Source organism: Uranotaenia lowii, chromosome 3 (genome assembly GCF_029784155.1).
Source record: "Uranotaenia lowii strain MFRU-FL chromosome 3, ASM2978415v1, whole genome shotgun sequence".
Taxonomy (NCBI): Eukaryota; Metazoa; Arthropoda; class Insecta; order Diptera; family Culicidae; genus Uranotaenia; species Uranotaenia lowii.
Window position 1 is genome coordinate 82223988 of NC_073693.1, and position 16997 is coordinate 82240984.

Genomic DNA, 16997 nt, shown 5'->3' on the forward strand with positions numbered 1-16997 from the left:
TGAAGCCGGTTTCTGCAGTCTTCCAGAAATTTTCAAGGACGGTTTATCTGAAAATAATTTTGTTAGTTCTGGATTGGATGACGTAAATAAAGATCAACTTCGCATTGAGAGACAGAGATGGATAAATAAAACAAGTAGTTTAATAGGCGTACTTGTAAATGAATTTTCTAATACATTTATTCTTATCGAATCACAAAAACCGTTTATTCACAGTGGGCTTTTATTCGAACCCTGAGAATTGAGCGAATAATGATGTGGACTGATTTACGGTTGTTTTGAAATTCGAATGCGGATACAACAAAGTTGTTTTTATTTTTAAGATGAATTTAGCTGTGTTAATTTATATCATTTTGATAGCACGTTTTTCTCAATTTTGAGTGATAATCCTTTCAAAACAGGTTATGCTATATCAAAAAGAGGTAAAAAAGTTTAAGCGTGTATACGTTCTTCTCGATTGTCAAATCATCTGTCACTTAGTTTTATCATGCCTACATCCAATGTTCCAATAAAACAGTTTTTCAACTTGGCTTGAACGCTAGTTTTAAAAGCGCATTGAGCGCATTATTAAAACCTTTACCAAAGCTCTAATAAAAACAGGAAAGTATGTGTTTTATTGAATCTTTAGCAATACTTTTGCAACTTTTTTACAACACTCTTAAGATAGTGTTTTATTCAAGTTTTAGCAAAACTTTTGGGGCTCTTTTAAAACACACGATAAATGAAGCATTTCCTATGTTACAATAAAGCCGTTTTAAAAATGGGATGCCATCGAAAAGTCTTCATAAAACAATATTAAAACTCAAAAAAGCCAATTGGCTTGATCTGTGTTACTTGGGTTATGGTGCTTAAAACATTTATAACTTATTGGAAGACTTCTCATGAACTAGAATATATCGGACAGCAAAAATAGTAAACCAGATCTTAGAAACATTTTTATTTATTTGAGAGTATGCATAAAATTGTAAACAAGAAATGGGATAAAAACTAATTTCTAAAATGATAGATGAAAACTTAACAAAATACCTCTTAACCAATTTAAGTTCCGCATTTCTCGCGTAATGACAGTTTTGCGCGCGGCTGCACTAAATCTTATTGGATTGATTCAAATTTAGTATGGTGCAATGTTGCATTCAACTTTAGGTTGTAACCCGTAGCAACGGAGTATGTACCAAACAAATATCCGTTTGTGGTTTGTGTTTCCGGAAGTTGGCCAACAAACATGAAGGAAATTGGGGCCGGTGATGGAGAAAGTTTCTTCCATTTGGCGGTCACAGGCCAGCTGCATTCGGCGTACTTCCCGATGGGGCCGGATGGTGGCAATCTTTTCTGTCGATACGATGTCATTGCCGGACCAGATTGGGAGCTGATTTCGGGCATGCGATCCGGAATCACTCAGAGTGCTTCCGGTAGTGGTGATTATCGGAGGGTGGTATTCAATATGCCGCTGGAGTTTACGCTGAAATCTACGAACCCTCACGGTTGGCCGCAGATTGTTTTCAGTTTGTATGGCAACAATTTCTGGAACGTCGAGACGAATCGAGGCTATGCTAGGGTTCACTGCCCGTTGAGTGGGTCGAAACGGGTGATGCAGGCTCCACTATTTGTGCCCAAATTCAGTAACGTCTGGTCCGCTGCCATGAGCTGGATAACAGGTGTGAATCCGGAGATGCGTGACCCAAAAACATTGGCTGACGGGTCCAAACATAAGGCGTTGGCATCGGAAAGCTACGGAGAGCTGATAGTTGAGCTGCAAGCAATATCTCGAGGATGCAGTAAGATGTCCCTGGACTGGGGACAATCTTACGATTGAACTGCAATTGATTGGGTGAGTAAATCTTCTCGATTATCTTCTTCTAACTTTAATATGAATATATGAATATTTGATTAAAATATTGGAAAATAGAAATACAGACTGGAATAATAAGTTTCACTGTATAGGCACATGGTTTGGTCTCGTGTTGAAACAGTTTTTTCAATGATGAATAGGAACGAAGTCTTCGTCGTTTTTGATAGGTTCTCGTTTGTATTGTTTGACCACGATTGGTGGATCATCGCTTTTCGAAACTGCTTTCGGTTTGGCCGATGCCTTGAAGTAATCACTTTTTCCGCCTGTTTTCTCGATTAGCATAATGTTTTTGATGAGTATCTCGTGGGACACGGATTTGCACATGTCATACACGGTGAGTGCGGCTATCGAGGCCGCCGTCAGGGCTTCCATTTCCACTCCTGTTTTGCCCTCGCATTTGACCTTGGTCAGAATGTGCACCTCATGGGTGGCAGCGTTCAGACTGGTTTCGACCTTGATCGACGACAAGGGAATGTTGTGGCACAGCGGGACTAGTTCGGATGTTTTCTTGGCGGCCACAATTCCTGCCATCTGGGAAATGGACAAGACGTCTCCCTTCTTGAGCTCGTTGCCTTCGATGAGTGCCGAAATGGTGGGTCCCACGTAAACCGTTGCCTGCGCTTTGGCCTCCCGTCGGCTGACATACTTGTCGTCCACATCGACCATACTGGCCTTGCCGGTTCGTTCGTCCACATGACTGAGCGACGCAAAACTCCTAACTCCCACGAGTTGTTGAAGGTGCGAGAAACGTGCCGATGAAGTTGAAGATGATGATGCTGGAAGGATGAGTCGATTAAGTTTCGGGACCAAATTTAAAATTAATCTTTTTTTTGTTTTTTAAATTTATTCAACAACTCGGATCGTCATATTATTTCAAATATGATTGTACAAAATAATAAATTTTATATTTTTCTTTTTAGGAATCACCTAAATTGATGTGGTGAGTACTGATTTGTTTGTAATATCTTCTGCAATAATACTCAATTCAAGATTTAAATTTATTATTTTTTTTTATTAGTGAAATCTCACAGCCGTACTAATCCTTTCCCGTATATTATACTTTAAACCAGTGAGTTTTTTTTAATGTAGAAACGTGTTTCTAGTACAATTTGAAGTGCAAAGAAGTGCTCACGTTTTAAAAATATAGTTGCCTCTACATTTCAATACGTACCTATCTCAAAATTCTTTGAATTAAGCATGTCAACAGCAGTTAAAAGTAGACTACTAAAACTAGAAACTTTAATTGATTAAAAAGGCCAAATTTGAGAAAATCGGTTCCATTGTTGAGAAGTTATAGCTAAGTATTTGAATTTTTAAAACTCACGTTTTTTGGCTTGATTGGTATTGAAAAATTCTACTTGCGTGATTTTAAATAATGTTAACACATTGAGGGCCGTAGAGAAATCCAAGCCAAAGGAATCCCCCGAAATTTGGGCACCAAATTATACATAAGTACTTAGTTGCTTTGAGTCACCGAGAATGTGGTGTTCAATTTTGTAGAAAAGAGTTTTATTATTAAATTTGTAACTAGCTTCTAAGAATAGCACATTCGCGCCAAGCGAAAAAACGAGAATTCTCGTACCTATTTGGTTCGCAATGTGTTAAGTTGATTTTTCAAGTCGAGAGCTAATTTCAATTATCTGATCATGATTTTCATGAACGAAATATTGCGTACATACCATTGCAGGGGAACCGATGACATGAGACACATAGAACAATAATTAAAACAAAAAGCGTGCAAACCGAAACCAATGGAAGTGCTAAGAAATATGCGGGCTTACCGATTCTACTTCTAAGCTGCTTAATTTGTACTGAACATTGTTTTAACGACCCTGTTCTGGTTATTGCTTCCCGTTCTCGAGAAATGTTTCAAAAACTCATAAAGCTGTTGTTATCCTCCTATCAAGATCATGGGTCGATTTTCCATCTGGGACAAGTTCAGCATACCTGCGGCGAAAACGAGAGATAGGATGGATCGCGTTTATTAGCAGCGCAAACAAAAAGTCTATCCAGTGACTTCATTTCTAACCACTTGAAATGCGAGTTGCAAGTTGAATTACGATACACCCCCACTTAACAAAACCAGTGAGATCAAATTTTGTTTCTGCTTATGAGAACTCGTTAGATCGATCTCTCTCCCGTGTATTAAACGCCGAAAAATGAAACCAATCAACATTGCAACTGGCTAGAAGTAAGGTCGTTGGCTATATAAAACCGCCGGCGACAGACACAAACAGTGGGGCAAAAGCGATGCGCAATCTCAACTAACCTGCATGTTGCTTCTTCTTCCGCTTGACTGCTGCCGATATCAGACAACGCAAATCGTCTTCGGAGCTTCCGGATCGTAAGGCGTCTCGCAAGGACACTTCGGTGTTGCCGAAAAGGCAAACTTTCAAATTACCGTCCGCGGTGATGCGTAATCGGTTGCAAGAACCACAAAAATGTTCCGTCATGGAGCTAATGAACCCGATCTGACCCTGGAAGCCAGGGACCCGGAAAGCTTTGGATGTATCGTTCGGACCATTTTCCATCGTTTCCAGGTTTGGATAGCGAGCTGTTATCGTCCCTAGAGCATCTCGAAACGCGACCATATTACTAGTGTCCCATCGGTTCCCGGTGAATGGCATGTACTCAATAAATCGGATGTCAACATTTCGATCCCGGGTCATCTCGACAAAGTCACACAGTTCGTCATCGTTGAAACCTAGCACAGTATTTGGTTACACAAACAGTTACACACACTGTGTTCCGTCCCGATTTCCCTATACTCACCCTTCATCAGGACGCAATTGACTTTGGGTTTATAGCCCAACTGGATAGCCAAATCTATACCGGCGATCACTCGCTCCCAGCCCTTGCGTCGGGTAATTTGTTCGTATTTGGCTGCCTTCAGGGTGTCCAGGCTGATGTTGAGGGCATCGAGCCCGGCCCGCTGCAGGCCAACTAGCTGTCGGGTTAACATGAGGCCGTTGGTTGTGATGCCAACACTTTCCAGCAAAGGAATGCGCTTCAGCTGTTCCACGATATCGGTAAGATCTTTGCGCACTGTCGGTTCACCACCGGTCAGACGGATCTTGCGTACGCCTTCTTGCACGAATAGATTTGCCAACCGGAGCACCTCGGCGGTCGTGAGCAGACTGTCTTTGGCAGAAAGCTGAACTCCCTCGGCTGGCATACAATATTTGCAGCGTAGGTTGCACCTCTCGGTGAGCGATATTCGCAAGTAACTGTGGAACCGTCCAAACTTGTCCGTTAGCGGAGAATCGGGAGCAGTACTGATTGATTTCTTGTGACTCTTCACGATTGCTGGTGTGCCCGTTGATGGAATCTAAAAATGGAGAATGAGTACAACGACATAAGCGATCAGTTTTTTTTGGTTTGGGTAAGTGTGGAGTTTTTGTGCTGCGTTTTGATCATACAGCGATTGTCGAAAGAATTGATCATAATATCGATTTTTTGTAATAGTCAGCACTTAGTTTAAGTCAGGGTTTTATTTAATTCTTAAATAGGTATTTTAAAAGTAGTTTAACACTAGAACAGTCGTGAACTTTTTTTCTTCTATTGTATCATCCTTATAGGAATCTGTTTCTATTTTACAAAAAGTCAAGAACAATATAAAAATTTATCCAAAAATTATACATTTTTTCAAATTTACCAAGAATTCCTAGCAGTTATTTCAACAATTTGGTACTGCACAGTTTCGGCTGGAAGAAAAAAAAATATTTACAAATATCGTTGCTACCAGCATAGCACAACCCAAATCGAACACTGTTGCACTGGTGGAGGATTTATGTAGGCCTACCATCAGCCAGCAGAGTTAACATACGCTGCATCAAGAAGAGACTGCTGGGGTTGAAGGCAGAAAAACAACAAACCTCAGAATGTGAGCGAAGGGCAATGTGTGTAGGTACGGTAGGTACCAAACACAGTGACCGGTTTCTTTCTAAACGTAAACACGCCGACGATGATCGACACTTGGCCTGTGTAGTTGTGTTGGGTTTGTGGTACATCAGGCAGCGATATCGTCATTGAAATTTTTTTTCTGTTGTTGTTTTCAACTAAAATTAATTATTTTCAAGTTCGGTTGAGTACTTCTATGATTGGTGTAATACATGAGTATGCCTACATTTTCAAATAGTTAGGAGAAATTTTTCAAAAATTGACGGGTTATTGGCGACGTATTAAAAAGATTTTTTACTGGTTCAGAAAAAAAGGTCAAGAGAAGATAATCCACATTTGAGTAAAAAATCTCCCAAATTTTGAATGAAAATGTAAGATCAGTTTCTCATAATTTAGAACAAGTTTTAAATTTAGCTGATCAATTTCTACAGTATAGAATGGTCAGTGCCTATTATAACAGGTAGCTATCAATCAAAGCAAAGTTGTTGTCACGCATCTAATCTCCCAGGTTGATTACCCTCACATGTCTAGGCAGAATTGTCCATTCTTGCGACAATTCTAGCGGTGATAATTACCCGTACTCAATATGGGTTGGATGCACTTTTTAGTTTCCAGCTCGACAAGTGACAAACTCTCGTTATAAATAATTTTCCATCGTTTGCCCACGAGCTATTTTGAATGGCTAGCTAGGCTAGTGACCGATTTAATTTGCATAGCCCTGCTAATAGGAAAGGCAGTCTCGTTTGTCTGGCTGACACGACTTCTAAAATTTTCATGTCATTCACTGGCTCGATCGTGTGTGAATTATGGAATAAATTGGGTGGCAACATATTGAATATTTTGCAATGCAGATTTGCGTCATTAATAGGTTTTGCCAACTCGGTGATTCAGCTAGTTTAGTAATTGTTTTTGAAAAACAATGTTTCCCAACATTGTTTTTCTTGGGCAAGAGTTTCATTTCGTTCAGAAATTTGCTGAAAAGCAGTAAATAATTGGCAAAAACAAAGCGCGCATGACAATTTGATTGAGACTTCTGTTTTTTATAACGGCAGATTGGATTGAGAGTACCTTTCGTTAAAAAGTTTTGTTCTGAAAAAGTAGATTGAGACTTTTGCTAAAAAGAACGACTTGAAGAAACAAAATCTGAAGAAATATGATGAATTATGCTGTTGAATTTTTGCGATTAAACTGTCATTCCGGATCAAAATTTTCACTTTAAGGGTAGGTGTGTATGTCGAGACTTATTCCGATATAAACTGATATACAGTCAGATTAGGCTTCTACTTTTGGAACTGCGCATTGGAAATAATCAATTTATTTTATGCTTGGGAAAAATTATTTTTCCGATAGAAACTATACAGTGATTTTTCGATTTTATCACGACCAAAAAAATTTGACGAAAACGCGAATTTAGCGAAACTGTAAAAAATATTAATATTTAATGGTCTGAAATGATTAACAATCTAAATTAAAGAATGTACCTCATAATGAATAAGTTTTAATTATTTAGGGTATTGAGGTTACCGAGAAAATCATTTTATTTTGAAACATTTTTCTCAAAAGCAATTTTACGAATTTTCCTTGAAGCCAATTTAAATGTTTCATTTTGTATATCTTATATGAGGAGTTCAATAATCATTTGTTCGAGTAAGTTGCTTGTAATCAGCAGGGAGAGTTGTTGAAATTATTTCCTAATTCGTCAGTTTTGTTGTCGTCAAATTCGTCATCATCTTTTCCTGGCACTCCTGGCATGATTTTACTATCAGAAAATATTATGTAGCAAATTCTTCCCTTTGAAAGAGACTAACTCTTTCAAACATTTTTGAAAGTTACTGTCACATAATCCAAGCCAACTCGATAGAGGAATTCCGACTTCATCAATGATCCATGATTCGACTCAACTCCTTTTTTCCTACATCGATTCCTATTCTATTCTGTTCTGTTTTGTTGATTTGTAGAGGATTTTAACCACCTTGGTCATTCTTCCTCTTAAAAAAGTGTATACATTTCGTCTTAACTCTACACTTTATCCAACAATTTCGCACTTTTCAGGAATACCAATAGTTTGTTATCGTTGGTAATGTTTAAAGCTGCCGATGAATCGTGACCGATTCCACTGCTCTGCCGTACAACCTGCACTCTCCGATAGTATGGGAAACTGGGGGTGGTACATTTCACGTGTTGCATGTGACTATTCCTTTTGTGAAGAACTCCAGGTGCGTTAATTTCGTGTGCCCTATCCTAAGCCTTGTCAAGGCACGTTGCTCGAGGGGGTTACTTCTATCGTTCCAACGTAGATTCTTGATTTTTATTCTTCTCAAAAATAGTTCCCGATTACTAAGCCATTCTTCTTCCCATTTCGATTTCATCTCTGACTTCACCCATGTAATAGTATCGTGCGCTGGAATTTCGACTGACATTCTAGTTCCACTTCTACCTTTCCCCGCCAATTCATCTGCTTTGCTGTTCCCTTCAATGTCTACGGGACCCAACATAAAGTGCTTTTGTATTTATTTAGCTTTTCTTCTATTTCTTGAACCCAAGGATGGAACGATTTTCCAGACACCATTGCCGTTAAAACGCTGGCTGAATCAGAGAAGATTACTACTGAGTAGGTATTATGGGTTTAGAAAAAACAGTTTGACAGGGATCACAAGATACCCAATTACTTTGAATTATCATATTGAACTGTAAATTTGTGACAGTTCAATCAAAATCAACTTATGTAGGGAAAGATTTCTGGAGAATGAAAAGTTGGACATCTTTAGCATGTTGTATTGATGAAAACAAACGAAAAAATAAATAAAAATCAAACCTGAACGCTAATGTTTAACGTCCATTCACGGAACGTAGGTACTCAAGCATATCTCGACGCTACTCCCGGAATAAATATTGCATTATCATGGTAGGTATTTAAACGTACCGTTTCCGCGTTATCAGTCGAAGATGTCGATGTCGATGATGGTGATGTTGCGCATTGCCTTCGATTTAGCAGCAAATTGCCATTGGCCTTGCTGATAGCTGCCACCGGTGGTGACAACTTGAGCCAGGTCCGACTATTATTCGCAAGCATTTCGATCGAAGACGGTATCAGGCGAAGCATTTTCACTTTATTCGAGTTCTCCTCGCTGCATTCCGTGGCTATCGTTTGATTTAAATGTTTGCAATATGGATAGTTCTGTTGAGCACAATTTCACTATTTTCGCACTCGTTATGATGATGATAACACTTAACGATTCAATATGAATTCCATTGAGAGGAAAAAAAACCAAACCATCCAGAGCAAAACACAAAACAACACTAGATGAGTTCCTCCTCCTTCTTGGGCGGCACCTGTTGAGTGGTTTGAGTTGATTCTGCGAAGGAGAAGAAGAAGAAACGTCAATTTTTAAATGAAAGAAATAGGGCTTTAAGAATGGAAGCTTTCGTTTGGGTTCTGGAAGCTTTGTGATGAGGTTAATAAAGTCTCTAAATTCTTGCTTATTTAACATGATTAGCTGTGAATCTTTGAAAGCACAAAATGTACGACTAGCTTCTTCAATAATACGACAATTTATACGTTATGTGAACTTATGAAAATAAATTTTCAATTGAAACCTATTTAAAAAATTTAATGTTTTTTTCATTGTGAGTTTCCTTCCACAAAACATATTTATAGAACTTGACCTTCAAATAAATATAAAGGTTTTTATGTTAATTACGAATTGAAACCAAGAGTACCTTAAGTTTTAACAGTAAAATTTGCCCATATTCCCAAACAAGTTTTAGTAAAGATCTCGCGATAGCGCTTTAATGTTATGCTTCCGCTCACCTGAATTTCGGCGTGATGCAAGTTAACAGACTCGTAAAATTGAAACCTGTTATTGGGTCGGTGCAAAAAAAAAAATTGAAATTTGTTTTCTTACTGACTAAGCAAAACTCGAAGACGACCAATGGTACGGGCTATTTAAATCTAACTGAATGTTCTTTGAATTACGACAAAGCGCGGCTGTTAGGCAGATACCCAACGAGTGCGATATTTATTGCCCCAACATTCTCGGATGAGTTTTTCTACCTTGCGCCAAAATCGCTCAAGAAAAACAATCAGGATTAACTTCAAGCTTGAAAATTTCTACTTTGGGTGCTGTGATCCACACGTGGTTAAAGTTTCCGTTGAAATGGTACTTGTCGAACATCAACACAAATAGTTACAAAAAAATAAACCATGCCCCATGCTACAGTTTGTTTTCGTCACCTGACTCATCAAAGGTTATCGACATACTTGTTGATACATTTTGAACGTCGTCCGGTGACTGGTTATCCTTGCATCATTGACGATCATGAATGTATTCATAAGGAACATCTGAAGAAATACCAGGATTGAATGTTTGACAACTTTCGAATTTAACAATCCTTCGAAAACTGAAGCATACTTTTTTAATTTGAGATTTTTTTAATTATCTTACTTTGATAAATCTAAGCCACGCTAATGAAAAAACTCTCTCATATACACACAAAAAAAAAGCATAGTAAAATTACTAGATCCGTGGTTTAAATGAACAACACGCAACCATATTTTTGAGTCAATAATGTTTTGTTTTTGATATTACCATGCACATAGTAATTTTACTTTGTGTTAATTTTGGCTGCGCGTAGTAAATTCGACTGCGTTTTAGTAAAACTGTCAATGAAACGATGCATTGTTTTACTTTGTACCTAGTAAAATTGATATGTTTCATGATGAAACTAGTATGTGTTATGATAAAGATTAGTATGCGTGAGGAGTTTGATTTAAAAAGTAAAATTGCTATGTATATTTGTTAGTTTATTTGCATGCATGTGTAAAAACATTATTTAAAACATTAAAATTCACACTTCCGACACACGTCGGTCAATGTCAGTGTGTTCTCTCGATGATCTGGAAAGAATTTCAAAGTTATGAAACTTGAAAGCAGCTCAAAATTTGTTTGTTTACTCACGGGTTTGATGATTGATGATCCTTCATTAGTACAAACAACAAGAATGTTTACCATGGTAAAATTATCATACGCACTTATGTTTTTGAGTCAATAATGTTTTGTTCTCAAAAGTACCATGTGCGTAGTATTTTGTTGATATGAATTGGTGCCACAATGTCTAAATTACTATGTGGACCCTAACCTACCTACCTAAGGGTCCAGCGCCGATTGACCGGCGCATAGGGCTGAGATAAAAGATCTCCACTGCTGGCGATCCGGAGCCAGCGTCTTCACTTGCTGCCAGCCGAGGTTCTCGTCAACTGTGCGGATTTCAGCGGCTAGACTTCGCCGCCACGAGCTTTTGGGCCTGCCTCTTCTTCGATGCCCATCTGGATTCCAGTCAAGCGCCTCTCTGCAAATCTCGTTTTCATCTCTTCGCAGCGTGTGCCCAATCCATCTCCACTTACGTTCCCGAATCTCGATTTCTAGCGCCTTTTGATGACACCGGCGATGAAGTTCAACGTTTGAGATCCAGTTGCCAGGCCACCAAGCGCGGATGATGTTCCGCAGGCAGCGATTCACAAAAACTTGCAGTTTTCGCGTCGTCACCGCATATGTGCACCAAGTTTCACACCCGTACAGCAATACGGATTTGACGTTTGAGTTGAAGATTCGGATCTTAGTTCGTAGAGAGATCTGGCGTGACCGCCAGATGTTTCGGAGACTCGCAAACGCAAATCGGGCTTTTCTGATCCGGGTTTCGATGTCCTTCTTGGTCCCACCATCAGGCGTAATCTGGCTACCAAGATACTGGAAGCACTCCACTGTCTCAACCTGTTGTCCAGCTACCACGAAATTGGAACGATTTTCTGTATTGATTTCCATCGACTTGGTCTTTCCGACATTGATTTTGAGACCTGCTGCCTTGGAACTTTCAGTGAGGTCGTCGAGTTTGCTCTGCATGTCTTGTTGTGTTTGGGCGAGCAAAACAATATCGTCTGCCAGGTCAAGGTCGTTCAGTTGCTCCATGGTTGAAGGATTCCACGGCAATCCTCGGTTTGGTGTAAAGTCAATCGATCCAGTCAAGATCTCATCCATTACGATGAGAAAAAGCAGTGGTGACAAAATACATCCTTGTCTCACTCCAGCAGTTACCGGGATTGGTTCGGACAAGACACCGTCGTGCAAGACCTTGCACGAAAATGCCTCGTACTGTGCTTCGATGAGATGGACTAGTTTCTCTGGGACCCCTCGTCGTCTAAGAGCAGCCCAGATGTTTTCGTGGTTCAGTCGGTCAAATGCTTTTTCGAAATCAACGAACACCAGCAGAAGAGAGTCCTGGAATTCGTTGATTTGTTCCAGTATTATTCGTAGCGTTGTGATGTGGTCCACACATGATCGTCCGGATCGGAATCCAGCTTGTTGCCGTCGGAGTGTAGCGTCGATTTTCTCCTGGATCCTGTTCAGGATCACTTTGCAGAGTACTTTGAGGGTTGTACAGATCAAAGTTATGCCACGCCAGTTACCGCACTCTGTCAGGTCTCCTTTCTTTGGGACCTTTACGAGGATACCCTGCATCCAGTCGGCCGGGAATGTTGCAGTATCCCAAATGTCAGCGAATAGACGGTGCAACATTTGTGCTGACAAGGCAGGGTCGGCTTTGAGCATTTCAGCAGGAATGCAATCGATTCCAGGCGCTTTGTTGGATTTCATGTCCTTGATTGCCGCTTCTATTTCAGCCAGCGAGGGCGCTTCCGAGTTGACGCCATTAATGCGACTTACTGTGGGCGCCTCGAGCTGCGGGTTCTGTTGGCCATTGCTATTTGTAACTCGAAAAAGTTGATCAAAATGCTCAGTCCAACGCTTGAGCTGATCTGTTCGATCTGTCAGCAGCTGACCTGCTCGGTTTTTCAGCGGCATTCTTGCATTAGTCCTTGCACCACTAAGGCGGCGAGAAATATCATATAATAATCGGATATCTCCAATGGCGGCGGCTCTTTCTCCCTCTTCGGCTAGGGAGTTTGTCCAGGCTCTCTTGTCTCGTCTACAAGCTCGTTTAACTGCCTTTTCCAGCTCCGCATATCGTAAGCGGGCGGCTGCTTTGGCTGACCCGGTACATGCCTGCTCAATTCCGACTTTCGCCTTTCTCCGATCATCGATCATCCTCCAGGTTTCATCCGACATCCATTCACTTCGTCTTCCACAAACTTTACCGAGAGTACCATGGCTCGTCGTGATAAAGGCATTCTTGATTCCACACCACTGTTCTTCGACTGTTCCGTCTGTCGGCAGCTCCGAGGCTCGGGATTCTAGCTGTTCAACGTATGCCCTTTTCACCTCTGGATTCTCCAACCGGCGGACGTCGTATCGACACCCGACTTTCTCCTCGCGCCGTTGGACACGCGCAACTCTCAGTCGTATCTCGCCAAGGACGAGGTGATGGTCAGATGCAATGTCTGCGCTTCGTTTGTTGCGGACATCAAGAAGGCTCCTTCTCCATTTTCGGCTGATGCAGATGTGGTCAATTTGATTTTCGGTTCGGCCATCTCGGGATACCCAAGTGACCTTATGTGCTGGTCGATGGGGGAAGAGCGATCCACCGATCACCATGTTGTTGTTGCCACAAAATTCTACAAACAGCTCTCCGTTTTCGCTCATCTGTCCTAGGCCATGGCGCCCCATGATGCGCTCAAAGTCCTGATTATCGGAGCCAATCTTTGCGTTGAAGTCGCCTAAGTGGATTTGAATGTCACCCTTCGGAATTCTCTCAACCACGCTGTTCAATTGACTGTAAAACTGCTCTTTCTCCTGCAAATCGGCAACGTCAGTTGGCGCATAACACTGGACCATTGTAAGGTTTCTAACCCGTGTTCTGAATCTGGCTACGATTATTCTTTCGTTTATCGGTTCCCATCTTATGAGGGCCGCATGGGCCTGCGGGCTTAACAGGAAACCAACTCCTCGTTCCCGAGTAGCATGTTCTCCTCGTATGCCAGAGTAAAGCAGTACTTGCCCGGACTGCGTCTTGTGTTCTCCAGTGTTAGGCCAACGGACTTCGCTCAGTCCCAATATCTCTAGCTTGAGGCGGCTAGCTTCTCTAGCAAGTTGAGCCAGCTTTCCTGGCTGGGCAAGGGTCAAAACATTCCAAGTTCCAATTCTAGTCCGTGTTTTCATGCTAAAAGTCGTTGCCAAAGTTCCAATTCGGTTATTTCTTCTCTCAGTTTCTGTAACAATAAAAGATTTCAGGAGCAGTAGGTTGTTAGCCTAAAGTCCCTTTACTATGTGGACGCTAGTTGTAATAGAAATTATGAAGAAATCATCATGACCATAGTATTTTCGACAACAAACATTGACAGTTATCGAAAATTACCAGGTACATAGTAATTTCAATAATGTTTCATGTGCACTTTTACAAAATTGATGTTATAATTTGCGTGGTTGAAAATACTATAACGCAGAAATGGTAAAATTATCATGACGACGTCTTTGGAATAGCAACGCAATTTTTTTCCGTGTACTGAGAGCTTGCCACACCTGCTTTGAATTTAGCATGAGTTACCTTGGTGCTGTTGAGGGCATATTTTCTTTTTCCATGAATGACGGAACTGAATTGAAAAGTGGGCGATAATTTCAGGCGTTATAGTCCTATTTGCCACTGGTAGTGTTCGTGATATTATGCTGGTTGTTTCACCAACACTTCTCAATTTTGGGACAATTAATCTCAAGAAACGACCATGTGTGTCGACCAGCTGCGCGTTTTTTGTACCGAAAGTTTTTGAGGTTAATTGTCCCGTCTCATCTGTACACGCTCAGCAAGTGTGCGTAAGAAATGTCAAAAACAACTCTATTGTAAAAATAGTTATTGTTACATAAATTATGTTTGAACTTTTTTGAGTTTCCCTTATAGCGAACAACTAATGTACGTAATTTATGGACTATCCATTAACTGAAAGCTTCGAGCATAAATAAAAATTTGAGTTCCGCAGACGCAACATTCCTAATAGGATTGCTGCTAGTTTTCTAGCTAAACAAAAGTTCTGCTCCAACAGGATTCGGAATGGATCTGGACCAACTTCTGAACCGCTGTCGGCTCTGTTTGAAACAACACGAAACCTATCGCATCATATTTTTCGACAATTTCAACGAGGATGAATTTTACAAGATTCTGGACTTGAATGTAAGCCTTTGCTTCTGTAGCATAAGTTTTTCTAACTTAAGAAAACCAAAACATCTTTCAGCTGTGCCAAAATGATCGGCTCTCGAACTTGATCTGCGATAGCTGCTACGATCTCGTAGAACGGTTCCAAATTTTTAAGATTTCTGCGGGCCGGAATCAGGCGTATCTCATAGCGTTGCTGGAAGCTGATTACAAGAAGCCGGTGTCTGGTCCAATCAACAAATTGGAACCGACACAAATTGACGAAGTTTGTATAGAAATAAGGTCTGACTCCGATTCTGAGGACACTTGTGATGCAAATGTCCAGCAGCCGGTCGCATTACTGCCAACTATTACTCAAGATATAACCCATGACTTGGAAAGCCCTGTAATTCGTTCCGCCAATCAACAAGTTTCACCTGAAGACGATAGAGATTCCTTGATTGAAGTTTTAGATTCTCAGCATGATGATGATCCACAAGAAGAGACTGAAACACACTCCGTTCGACAAGCACTGAGTACCCCCAGTGAACAGGACTCCAGCAGTCAAGGCCCTTACAAATGTAAAACTTGCAACAAAGAATTTCAGTTGGAATATAATTTAATAAGACACACTAAACTCCACACAGAAAAAAAGCCACTGTGCAAAATTTGTAACAAGCTCATTTCTCGCCGGTATTTCACCGAACATTTGCAAAAACATGTGAAAGCTATGAAGCACAACGGTACAGGAATGCTGAAAGGTATTAAAAAAGTTCCCCAGCAAAGACGTTTCCCAATGTCTGCTCGAACCATTAAGCTTGAACCGGGAAACCCGTCGTCCGCTCAAGTAGTGGCACCAGCTTTGAGAATCGTTCGTCGACAGCCACCGGGGCAACATGTTTGTGAAATCTGTAAAAAAATCATGCCCACCGCCCATAGCTTGAAAAGACATACCTACATCCACAAGCATGCAAAACCGGTGTGCAAAATTTGCCACAAACAAATCTCAATCCGATATTTCACGGAACATCTGAAGAGACACCTTAGCAAGGGTGATAAATATTGTGAAGTGTGCGGTAAAAAATTTGTGAACGAACGCTGTCTAGAGAAACATAGACTCAAGCACGATAACGATAAATAAGTCTTGATTCGAATATCAAAAGGCACACATTTTAAAGAAATTATTTTTCACTGAACTAAGATTATTTCCATATTCACAATTCACAACTGATTTGATTGAAATGCATCAAGGGCTCTCAGAACCAAAACTGAAAAGAAGCTGGCTTCAGCGTCAAGTAAAAAAAATCAGATAACATGAAAACTGTATTTATAAAATATCCAAACTCGGACTTCCTACAGCGTCCATACAAAGTATGGCCTTTTAGTTATTAATATAAGAAATTTCTGCTAAGTAAATGTGAAATTTCGGAAACAATAAAACACATTTTTAGAATTAAAGGTTTTTTTTCCTAGAGAAAAAGAATAGTTATCAGCAAATCGTTCTAGTCCAAACATAATTCCAATGGTTTATGATTTTCAGTTGAATCAAGATTAATTGAAGGCTAATGTCCTGTTAATGTTTTCATTCTTATTCCTTCAACATCAACATCCTTTTTAATGTAACTGCACTCTCAATGTGACTTGAAGAATCATTTCGTCGAAGGATAGGGAAAAATGACAAAAAGATGGCGCTGTTGTACTAAAACGCCAAAAAGTATGCAATGTGACCAGAACGAGAATTCGTTCAAGCGTTACACGGAAAATAATAAAAAGGTAAAATTTACCGAGATAGCACGGTAAACACTCGTGAAAGCCAAAGAGGTAACTTACCAAAGGTGAAACTTACCTCACAGCGAATTGAGCTGGAAAAAAGGTACAATACTCAATCTGTTTTAGTCGACATAAATATCACAAAATTAAGACAAAATTGTAAAAAATATGTTTTAATTTAAATCAATTTCAGTGATCAATACAAATTCAAAGATTTTTTTTTTCGCAAAAATTGTATCTCGATAGCAATGGTAAAAAATTTGTGGTGTTATGTGGTAGGACTGGGAATAATAGAATGTGTAACTTGACAGCTGCTACACTCAGTGGGTGGGGAACATGGGAAAAGAAATTATAATGGAACTCAGGATCGTATGCTTTTCAACCCAAGACACTTTCCTCCGGGGAA

At 40.2% G+C, this 16997-nt stretch overlaps 3 protein-coding genes across 6 annotated transcripts in view; 2 read left to right on the forward strand and 1 right to left on the reverse strand.

The window, feature by feature from the left end:
- Window positions 1–16256, forward strand: part of LOC129751167 (zinc finger protein 267-like) — a 33003-nt gene extending 16747 nt beyond the window's left edge. Inside the window, exons 3-5 of one of the 2 annotated variants that reach the window (XM_055746518.1) lie at window positions 2767–2786; window positions 14733–14860; window positions 14922–16256. In XM_055746518.1, the coding sequence (XP_055602493.1) occupies window positions 14741–14860; window positions 14922–15962 (1161 nt within the window). In that variant the 5' untranslated portion in view covers window positions 2767–2786; window positions 14733–14740 and the 3' untranslated portion in view covers window positions 15963–16256. The remainder of the gene's footprint in view (window positions 1–2766; window positions 2787–14732; window positions 14861–14921) is intronic. The other variant, XM_055746517.1, reaches the window with a different exon arrangement.
- LOC129751168 (B9 domain-containing protein 1) lies at window positions 231–2700 on the forward strand. Its single transcript, XM_055746519.1, has one exon. The coding sequence runs from the start codon at window positions 1220–1222 to the stop codon at window positions 1808–1810; it is 591 nt and encodes a 196-aa protein (XP_055602494.1). The 5' UTR covers window positions 231–1219; the 3' UTR covers window positions 1811–2700.
- LOC129751166 (molybdenum cofactor biosynthesis protein 1) lies at window positions 928–9058 on the reverse strand. 3 transcript variants are annotated; one of them, XR_008738629.1, is made up of 5 exons: window positions 8670–9058; window positions 4619–5174; window positions 4116–4550; window positions 3628–3793; window positions 2482–2622 (listed from the first exon to the last, which is right to left on the reverse strand). XR_008738629.1 is itself a non-coding variant. In XM_055746516.1 (4 exons), the coding sequence occupies exons 1-4, from the start codon at window positions 8847–8849 to the stop codon at window positions 1973–1975; spliced, it is 1857 nt and encodes a 618-aa protein (XP_055602491.1). In that variant the 5' UTR covers window positions 8850–9054; the 3' UTR covers window positions 928–1972. The 3 variants fall into 3 exon arrangements, 2 of the variants coding, with proteins under 2 accessions (XP_055602491.1, XP_055602489.1); XM_055746516.1 differs by lacking the exon at window positions 3628–3793 and having other exon boundaries at window positions 928–2658; window positions 8670–9054; XM_055746514.1 differs by lacking the exons at window positions 3628–3793; window positions 4116–4550 and having other exon boundaries at window positions 929–2622; window positions 8670–9049.
- Window positions 16257–16997: the final 741 nt, after the last annotated feature.

Excerpts from the sequence above, each read along its gene's own strand:
- LOC129751168 (XM_055746519.1), top strand. The coding sequence starts at position 1,220 with ATGAAGGAAATTGGGGCCGGTGATGGAGAAAGTTTCTTCCATTTGGCG.
- LOC129751166 (XM_055746516.1), bottom strand. The coding sequence starts at position 8,849 with ATGCTTCGCCTGATACCGTCTTCGATCGAAATGCTTGCGAATAATAGT. Across the intron at positions 4,551-4,618 it reads CAATTGCGTCCTGATGAAGG|GTTTCAACGATGACGAACTG; the intron begins GTGAGTATAGGG and ends ATACTGTGCTAG. Across the intron at positions 2,659-4,115 it reads GAAGAAGAAGCAACATGCAG|ATTTGGTCCCGAAACTTAAT; the intron begins GTTAGTTGAGAT and ends GATTAATTTTAA.